Source organism: Bidens hawaiensis, unplaced genomic scaffold (assembly GCF_021521415.1).
Source record: "Bidens hawaiensis isolate Kalapana, Puna unplaced genomic scaffold, B.hawaiensis_p1.1 tig00026691_1, whole genome shotgun sequence".
NCBI classification, from domain to species: Eukaryota; Viridiplantae; Streptophyta; class Magnoliopsida; order Asterales; family Asteraceae; genus Bidens; species Bidens hawaiensis.
The window spans coordinates 223227-233956 of record NW_027494303.1 but is presented as its reverse complement, the minus strand read 5'-3'; the positions used below and the strand labels follow the sequence as shown (position 1 = coordinate 233956).

Genomic DNA, 10730 nt, shown 5'->3' with positions numbered 1-10730 from the left:
AACGAATGAGCATATAACGAATGGCCTGGTTTGTTATCTTAATCTAACGAATGGATAGATAAAGAATTAAGGGTTCATTCGTTATTAAGTCACACGAATGAGTCCTATTCGTTATGACCGCGTAACAAATTACCGGTGATTCATTTATCATAACGAATAAGCATCTGTTCTTATCCAAACTTTGACTTAAGGGGTCAAAGTCAAAATTGATAAGAACATACACAGTCAACCTTCATCAGATCTGCAATAAACCTTCATTTCTTAAAGAAACAACACAAATTTGGTACCATTGATCATCCAAATATTAGGGTTTACATGGTGCGGTTTACGCATATATACATACGGCTCTTTAAACAATCAAATAACCCATCAAATATTAACGAATTTCAGTGGGTTTGTTGCGTTGGATTCGTTTTTACCATTTAAACATAGATCTAAGATTTCTAGACGTAATCCGTACCTAAACTAACATTTGCTTGATAGAAACGTACCTCAAACGAGTCGGTTTACGAACACAGTCTAGTCTTGATGTTGTTTTGGTTCGTCATGGTGTTCTAGCACCAACGGGGTCGGGTTTCCACCTTCGGATCTTGGCTCGGGTTATAGGATAGTGTTTGTGTGTGTTTTTGATGGTGTAGGCTATGGTGTAGAGATGGATAAAAATGGAAAGGATTAGGGTTTAAGGGGTATTTATCCTCCCTTAATCCCATTGACCTAAGGCCCATTCCATCTCTTATCCCATTTTTTTAAGGTCCAAGCCCACCTTCTATTAGTTTATTTATCTAAACCGATAAACGACACATTATAAAATAAAGGAAATTTATTTTTATTGCTTCTTTTCAAAAGTAGGATGTTACAAATAATGGTTTTTTACTTATGTTTTTTGTTCGCTTTAACGGCCTCGTCACTAAGTGTGGGGTCCTAAATTGAAGAAACACGGGACCTAATCCCCTAAGGGCTTGGATCCGGTGAGTCCACAGGGTACGGGTCAAATACTACAAACAACGATACAAGTCCAGTCTCCCAAAGTCCAGTGATGGAAACTTGCAAAATAACCACCGTGAGCTCGTTACGAAAAGAACAAGAGGGGGGGTCTTCCCGTAACCACCCTCCGGCGTGAGAATAAGTACATAACCTGCAAATAGAAAGTACTTAAGTATTTTTAGTAAGTATTGGAGTGTGAATGTGTTACCTCATGAGATTGTGGAGTATTTATAGCCAAGGGATGTGGGAATATAATTGGCCCAGTTGTCCCTTTCTAGAAGATGCCCTTGTAACCGCCTAGACACGTGTCCTCATGTGATAGGTTGAGCTATACGGCCCATGTGCATGGTTGTAACAAACTGTACACATGTCCATATATGATAGGATGAGATAAACCTGGTCATGTGCATGGTTGTAACAACCTGGCTAGTTATCCTTCTTCTATTGGCTGAAGGGTCACGTGCTTCCCAAGAAAGGATCTTGGTAAATCTTCTAGAAGGGATTTAGTTAATCACAGTTGTCCTATGACGTTTCCTTCTGGCCATCCTTGTGGGTGCAAACAGTACCCTACGGATGACTTCTGAGGGCGTCTAGATCCTCCCGCACATAGTCTATAGGATGTACAATTGTTCTTCCTTTGTCTTGAGTTATGCGGGTGATTTATATGTACCACAGGTGGCATATGAGGGGGGTCCCCTCTGACCTGCGGGTGATGCTTAAGGGTATTTGGGTCTTTTTGGTACCCTACCTCTATAAGTCCCCCAAGTCCATCGTTTCTTCCGCATGAAGCGTTTATGCAGGTGAAATTTTGGACTTATGTTATTTTGGGGTATTTTGAGCTTGCAATTTGTTGTGGAGATATTTTATTTTTATGTGGATAAGTATAAGAGAAGGGGGCATGTGACAGCTTGCAGGCACGTGGACAGACGACTTGACGTTTATGCCCGTTGTCATTATACCCGACGGTTCACTTTTTTGATTTTTCGAATTTCCCACGTGACGTGGCGGTTCTGAGTGGACCCTTTCTTTTCTCTCTCCATTTCTTTCTTTCTCTAAGCAGATATGAGTTTTTTAATTATTCACCATAGCTCGCTGTTTTCCGTTACCCACCGAGATAATGGCTGGAGAAAATAAAAGCAGTCATTCCATTGACAACATCATTGTCAGTTGGAAGGGGAGAGATTATGAAGATATAGTGAATTTCTATGGCTTGGTACTGGAGTGGGAATCGTAGTTCCTAGCTTCCGGATCTGTCGCTAGCCGGCCTCCCAAGGGGAAGATGGCTTTATATGCCAAGGATTTCACCACCGGGAATCTCTGATTTCCGGTGACGAAGTTCGTCGGGGCCTTCCTGATGGAGTATGGTGTTCACTTATCGCAAGTGCACCCTTTAGGGTTGATGAGGATCAGGCACTTTGAGTTTTGTTGCCGGGCCAACAACTTAGTGCCTTCCGTTGATAAATTCTCCGTCTTCTACAAGATGGCGAGCCGCGGTGGGTGGTACAGCTAGTCCACCACGGGCAAGAACATCATAGGCACTGAATCACAATGCAATGCTTATGAATGGCGTCCAAAATTCTTTTGGATCCGGGAAGATGTCGTTCCTTTCCCAATGGTCCACCGCTCCTCCAACGAGAAACTGCCGGAGATTCGTGTTGTAACATACGTGAACCTTCCATGGTTTAAAACGATGACCCGCGTGCCTACACCCATGCATGCAATATCTGAGGGTGCATTGGTGTGTGCCGGCATGATCCGCTTGTGGCCTTTTCCAGATTTGGAGCCTTTCTGTGAGAGGCCTGACAAGAGAACGTCTATCATTATCCCTTAAGGATTTTAATTTCTTCTTTTTGAAAAGGCTAACTTCTTGTTTGTGCAGATGAGGGTTCGATCCTATGCACATTGATGGATCGTGTGCAGGGATTGATGGCTCGTCGCCCACGGGATCCCGAGAAACCACCATTTCTTGATCGCACCCGCGATAACTTCCTATTTTCCTCTGCTTTACTCCTGGAGCCAATAGTGTCCGAGGCTATGTTTTCAAAAGGTGAGGAGATGCTTGCCAAAGGTGAGGGAGATCTAAACCCTCGTCCTCTTTCATAATTCACTTCTAGTGGGGTGATTGTACTCTTTTCTTCTAATGATGAGTCATTACCCTACGAAGAAGAAGAATCCTCAGTTGATACTACTGATGCTAAGAGTATCATGAATGCCATTGAAGGTCTGAATCGCAAGAGGAAACATAACCCATCCAAAAGCAAGGATGCGAATGCAAGAAAAAGTACTGCTGAGGTTGTTACCAGCAAAGACGAGCACGAGGTTGCTGATGCGGATGCCCCTAAGCCGGCTAGGAAGGGCAAGTCACATCTGTCCAAACCTGCTGTTCCTAAGAAACACAAGAAAGTGAAGTTGGGGGACCGCATCAACCGTGTTGCCTCAACAAAGGTTATTCTAGGTATTATTCTTGATATTTTTATACTCTTGATTGTTTTTCTTTGAGCGAAATATCTTTTGATGAGGTGAATTGTTTGCAGATTCTACGGCAAGGACCCACAGGATCAAGGAAAGACAACTTCTCCTGCTTCCCCCCCTCATCACTGCCCAAGTCGGTGTTTGAGCCTGCACCCAACTCTCCACCCAAAACCGTTGATGATCCTATTGTTTTACAGGATACACCTCCCAGCAAGGGGGTGTTTCTCATATTTTCAAGGAACCACTCCTTTCCTCGCCTCCCAGCTCGCCTCCTCATTTTCCAGACCTAGAGGGGCCAAACTTTGTTGCCACCACCTCCCGTTCTCATGAAGATAAAGGGCATGTGGGGTATTACGGTCAAACCAATCCTCATGAGGATTCGTTAGTGCATCACCCGCACTGGTATATCCGCCAGGGGTTGTTGTTTACGGAAAACGATGCCAAGGGATTCCTCTGGCGTAGAGGCAACGCCAACGCGGGCGTCCTTGTTATACGCTGGCAAACTCCTTCTCCTACACTCTAGCTAATTTTGTCTCCACAAGTCAAGAAATCTATCGAGACTGGTTAGCTATGAGCCAAACATGGGATGATTTGGAGAAGAGTGCTGAGGAGGCCAAGAAAGAAGCTGAAAGCTACCGCATAACTGCCAATACCGCCAAGTGGGAGCTATTGGATGCTAAGAAGGCGTTAGAGGCAGAAAAGGCCCGCCATGCTGCTACAGCAAAGGGCTGGGAGGAAGCTTGCAAGCATCAGAACTCTATTTTAGAGGCTTCCCGTGAATAGACCCGTGCGAAGAAGAATGAGTTGCAGCAGGCTAAGGAAGCCAAGGCAGCTTTACAGAAGCAGCTGGACGATCAGAACGATCTTATCTCTTCCTATATGGAAGATATAAAGACATTGAAGGCTAAAGCATCTGCAAAAGATGATTTGATCGCCAAGCTTGCTGAAAAGAACCGGGAACAGGCGTTGGATTGTGCAGAGCACAAGATGACCCTCATTCGGGCTCAGGCGGACAAGAAATGGTTGATGGCAGAGGGGATTCCCCAGGTAACTTTTCTTCCTTTAGTTTTCTTATGTAAAATGCATACATCTGGATTGTTTTCTTACACTTCTTGTTTGTAGGTTATTGAGCACATCCGGGATAGTGCTGAACTTGGGGATCGTGTTGCGGAGTTGCTAGTTGCCTCATCTTAGGCTGGTCGCCAAGCAGGTTTCCAAGAGGGTCTCAAGTTTGCTGAAGAGAAACGACCTCTTAAGGAATTTGACTTGCATGACCAAGACACTGCTAAAATTTATGCGGAGAAGACAGAAGCTTTTGATAACATGACGTTCCTCATTGAGGAAGCAATAGCTGAACTCGCAGATCAAGATGATGGAGTTGATAAGCTGAAGGCAAACTTTGCCATTGGTCGTGAAGAAGGCAATGAAGACCAAGTGAACTCCAATGATAATAGTGATAATGAGGATCCACCTCTATAGTTCAATTATAGTTTTGTAGATATATGTCATGTATAACATTTGTAATCTCTTTTGACTTTGTAATATAAGAAGTTTTTTATCCTTTACACTTTGTCTTATGTACATAATATACGTGTTAGATTGTAAGATCTTCTTATTCGTCAATAAAAGATTACGTGAAATTTACTTTTAGGACACGCGGGTCCCTCCTGGCATGCAGTCCAGGAAATTTTCTTTAAGGACACGCGGGTCCCTTCTGGCACGCGGGCAAGGAAATTTTCTTTAAGGACATTCTGGCACGCAAGAAAGGAAATTTTTCTTTAAGGACACGCGGGTCCCTTCTAGCACGCAGGCCAGGAAATTTTCTTTAAGAACACGCGGGTCCCTTCTGGCACGCAGGCCAGGAAATTTTATTTAAGGACACGCCGGTCCCTTCTGGCACGAAATCCAGGAAAACAGTTTCTACAGAAGACTTGCACGTAGGTTTAATCAAGCTCTTTAATAAGAAAGGCACGCAGGCCTAAGTATATTACAAATTATGACATAAGATGTCTTTTTACTAGTCTATCAGGGCAGGCAGGCCAAACAAAAAGTACGTAATAACAAGTCTTGTTCATATGTAACATTTTTTCAATTGTGCAACGTTCCAAGTTCTAGGGATTTCTGTCCCGTCTAGTTTTTTCAACTTGTATGCACCCTTTGATAATACTTCTTTCACTTTATAAGGGCCTTCACAAGTTGGGGCCAGTTTACCCGGAGGTTCTTCTCTGTTATTGCGAATGACAAAATCTCCCGCATCGAAGGTGCATATTTTAACCCTTGGGTTATAATACTTTTGCAACTGACGTTTGTAATTATGCTCTCGGATCAAGGCCAGTTCTCTCCTTTCTTTAAAGAGGTCTAAGTTCATCCGCAGCTCCTTTTCATTATCATCGTTCATCAACGTTCTTGCGTATGGAACTCCAATTTCAGCTGGAATCATGGCTTCAGTGCCGTAAGTTAGATTGAATGGCGTCTCAGAATTACTTGACGTCTTTTGGTGCGAAAGGCCCAAGGTACATGGGGCAATTCGTCAACCCATCCAATCCGTTTAGTTCCCAATCTTGCCATGATTCCATCTTTAATGGATCTGTTGGCTCTTTCAACTTGACCATTAGCCTGCGGCTGAGCTACGGATGTGAACACTTGAGTAACCTGAAGTTCCTTCAGCCACGCTTGTAACCCACTATCCGCGAACTGAGTCCCATTATCACTGACTAGTTCTCACGGGAGGCCAAAACGGCAAATGATAAACTCCCACAAAAATTTCTTGATGCAGTGATGGAAGCAACTAGTTTGGCTTCCACCCAATTGGTAAAATAATCGATGGCCACAATCAGGAATTTGACACGTCCCAGGGCTTTTGGTAATGGACCCATGATATCAATTGCCCATTTTTGGAATGGCCATGCAGATGTCACTAGCACTAACTCATTTTTTGGACGTAGGGTATTGGGGGCATGGCGCTGGCATGAATCGCACTTTCTGATTTCTTGCACTGCATCCATGTGCATCCCCGGCCAATAATACCCTGCATTCATGAGTTTGGCCACAACCATCCTTGGGCCCACATGAATACCACAAATGCTCTCGTGAACTTCCCTTATCAAGTAATTTGCATCATCGGCATCCACACATCTTAGGAGTGGGCTGAGAAAGGATCTGCGGTATAAGATACCGTCTTGCAATTGGTAATTCAAGGCTTTGTGTCTGATCTTCCGGGCCGCATCGTTTTCTTCCGGGAGTATTCCCGATGTAATGTATGCTACAATTGGTGTCATCCATTATTCAACACCAGTTTGTATGACCAACACTAGATGTTGCGGGACATATGGTCTCAAACCATTCACGCATTGCCCCTGTTAATGTCAATGCAAACATGTGACACTAGTAGGGGAGGGTCCAACCACTGACTCCTCCCACTGCCACGAAGTTCAACAGGTGATCACTAGGATCAGTCATCCCATTGTACTTTCCCAAAGACGTAGGAATTTTCGCATTAACTGGGAATGGGGTTGCAATGTGCGCTATGAATTTTGATTTCTCAGCAAAGGCTGCGGGACGGTACGGTTTGGTGAAGTCTTCTTCCGCATCACTGTGGTACTCAGTATGGCGAACTACCGCACGCGGGCGACTAGTTCCCTCTCGTCTATGAAGTCTGCTGTCTCCGCTGAAATAACTTACAACACTTGGACGATATGTTGGATCATAACTTTCATACTCTTCTCTGTAGGAGGGCTCGCGTAGGACCATGCGAGGACGGTCACGCCTCCTCCTATCAAAATCATCCTCAGGAAGTCTCTCCGTTTGAAGGCTATCACGCGTTTGACTCCTCCGCACTGTTGTGGGTAGGGCCGTCTAAACCGCTCGTCGCTCGAACTCGCTCGCCGCTCGCTCGGAAATTGCTCGGAAAATGCTCGCTCATTTTTTTGCTCGATTGTAAACAAGCCCTCTACTCGGTTCGGTTTGCAAACAAGCCAAGCAACGAGCAAAGGTCTGCTTGGTTCGGTTCGGCTCGAATATTTTTAATTTATTTTATATTATATATGAACAAATATATAAATATATAGACAAAACACATAAATATAAGCTTACAATTTTTTTATCCCCTTTAAAATTTTCCTATTTCGTCAGTTTTATAGTTTTATTTGTTCTCTTCAAGTTTTTAGAATACTAGAAATGTGTTTACATAATCAATTTATCTCACTTTAAACTTACTTTTAATAAAAACTTTGCAATCTATTACACGTTTGTCTAAAAAATACTAATTTATTTATAAAATATATAATTTACAACCTTTAACTTGTTTCTTATTGAAAATTGTAAAGTGAAAAATAAATAAATAATGCTCGAAATCGCTCGATGTTCGATCGAAAAATGCTCGATTCGATTTTCGCTCTGTTCGAATTTCAGCCGTTCGGTTCGGTTGTAAACGAGCCAAGCAACGAGCAAGCCTTCGCTCGGTTCGGTTCGGCTCGTGAACAACCCTAGTTGTGGGAGGAGATAGAGATCTTCCAGACCTAATTCCGTACAGGTCTGGCGAGTTTCCACCGTAACACGTCCCAAGTCACCTGCAGTAGGACTTCCAGGTGCTTCGACATCAGTACTAGGTCAAACAGTTGCCGGAGTTTCCATCGACCCTTCGAGAAATTGACTCGTATCGTTCGAACCAACAAACAACAAAAAATTTTCACAGTTCTAACACATGCACGGATGGCACCAATGAAGAAACACGGGACATAATCCCCTAAGGGCTTAGATCCGATGAGTCCATAGGGTACAAGTCAAATACTACCAACAACGATACAAGTCCAGTCTCTCAAAGTCCTGTGACGGAAACCTGCAAAACAACAACCGTGAGCTAGTTACGGGAAGGACAAGAGGGGGATTCTTCCTGTAACCACCCTCCGGCGTGAGAATAAGTACAAGTCCGGCAAAGAGAAAGTACTTAAGTATTTTTAGTAGGTACTTAAGTATCTCTAGGATGTACTATTGTTATTCCTTTGTCTTGAGTTATGCGGGTGATTTATATGTCCCGCGGGTGACATATGAGGGGGGTCCCCTCTGACCCGCGGATGATGCTTAAGAGTATTTGAGTCTTTTTTGTACCCTAACTCTATATAAATCGTAATTTATAATTAAAAAGAGCAAGGAAGAATTATTAAAAGTGATAGATGGGCTCAAGACCTGGGCAATCAAATTAATGGGCTGATGATGTTGGTTTGGCTAAGGAATAAAAGAAAAGTTGACAGATCGCATATTATGATATTATTATTTGGACGGGTGTGACCGTGTGAGGTCTCGCACAGCAAGAGTCACGCACGGAGTCACAGAGAGATCGCATTTTGCTGCTGTGCACAGAGACTAAGGCAATAAGGCATCATAGTTGAGGTTGTTTTGTACTCGAACCGAGGCACGAGCAACTCGCAAGTAATGTTTTTCTTTTTCTAGTTTATTTTTATTCAAACAAGTTTTAAAATTTTAGCTACTACAGTAGTATTTATATACTTATTTAATATGCACCGATATTCTAATAAAAATATAATCTATTAAGTTGTTTTTTTTTATTTGTTGGGTTAAGATGAAAACGTGTTAAAATGAGCTTATTATATTCATTTATGAACTATTTATAATTTAACACAAAGTCTCTTAACTAAAATGAGTCAAATGGTGCTAAACTAGATATAACGTGGAATTAAAGAAAAGCAAATAAGGTGAAAATCTTTTTTGTTTTCTTTATAGTGCAACAAGAAAAGATGTTACATGTGAGATGCAAATGAAAGAAAATATTACGAGCTCAAAGTAATTTATATCTGTGAATGCAATTCTTGCTTCTTGGGCTGGGCAAAACTAAACACGAGAAGGAAGGGAAATGTTTGTTGGACTATGTTGAGCCTATTTGCTGGTCACATAGGGTAGGGTTGGGGTGGGGTTGAGGGAGGATGTGTGGTGATTTGGGGGGTTGCGCGGAGGCACGCAAATCAAGGCGGTGGGTGGACGCAAGACAGTTTATTCATTCTATAGGTTACTCGCTAGTTGCTCGTTTCGTTGAACATTAGTTAATTATATTTTTATGAAAAATTGGATAGTGACAGTATTTAATGTCTTTATAATTATGATTGGCTAATTTTCTACAACCAACTTCAGGTGAACTGTCATTTATGTGAAGCCTGAGCTCTTTTTGTTTTAGGTTTTTGTATTATTTTTCATTTTTTGTAAAGTACTTGTAGCTTAATCGATTTATTAAAGTGAACTGTTCATGTTTTAATGGTCCATCTTTTATCATTCGTATTCAGTTTTCTTGCATAATGAGATGTTTGGTAACTAAGGGGGATAGTTGGCATTTATAGGTTGGTAATAAGATAATTAGATTGTACGGGTTATTATTAAAAATTTTTCTTTAGTTATCACGTAAATTAAACCGTTTAGGAGACCATGTATATGTGGGTTTCAATTAGTTAAAACACAGTAGGGTTAAGCATTGAACTGAAGATTCGGAAGGGGTTGCATTCTTAAATTGAATTTAACCAAAACTGAGTTTCGTTTTGCATTTCTTTTTCATAAGAGTTAATGGCCATTTTCGTCCTTGTGGTTTGCTACTTTCGCCACTTCAGTCCAAAATTTGAAATTTTGTCAATTTAGTCCTCATAGTTTTAAATATTAGCCAACTACGTCCAATTCGTCTAACGGCATCCATCTATGCCGTTAGTTTAAGGGTATTTTTGTCTTTCTTCTTTTTATTTTGAGTTAATGGTCATTTTAGTCCCTGTGGTTTGATATTTTTGTCACTTCAGTCCAAAGTTCGAAAATTTGTCAATTTAATGTTCATTTTTTTTTTGTAAATAAGCCTGAAGAGCATAATTCAAGCCCAAAACCATTGAGCAACCTCCAATACCGGTATGCGTTTACTCTGTTAACAACAGTAATCATACCCTCTCGTATTTAGTATCTAGACATTTCCTACACTCTCCTTCATGGTGGAATTCAATGGTAAAGTGGTCAAAGTAATTTCCTAAAACCGAATTGTACAAAAAAAACTAAAAATCGTTTCTTTGATTAATGTATAATAGTTTATTTCGACCCCGATTTTTAATACGATATGTTAATCTAACCATAACTATTATGCATTCATCAAAGAAACAATTTTTAGTTTTTTCCGTACAATTCGGTTTCGGAGAATTGCTTTGACCACTTTACCATTAAATTCCACCATGGGGGAGAGTTTAAAACCGTCTGGAAACTAAATACGAAAGGATGGGCTATGATTACTATTGTCG

The 10730-nt window shown here is 41.6% G+C and overlaps 1 protein-coding gene across 1 annotated transcript; it reads right to left on the bottom strand.

Annotated features, from left to right (window-relative positions):
• Positions 1 to 5527: 5527 nt before the first annotated feature.
• On the bottom strand, positions 5528 to 5896 carry LOC143573917 (uncharacterized). The gene has a single exon (XM_077058678.1). The coding sequence runs from the start codon at positions 5894 to 5896 to the stop codon at positions 5528 to 5530; it is 369 nt and encodes a 122-aa protein (XP_076914793.1).
• Between the last annotated feature and the right edge of the window lie 4834 nt (positions 5897 to 10730).

What these genes read in the sequence shown, in the direction of transcription:
- LOC143573917 (XM_077058678.1), bottom strand. Translation starts at nt 5,896, where the DNA reads ATGATTCCAGCTGAAATTGGAGTTCCATACGCAAGAACGTTGATGAAC.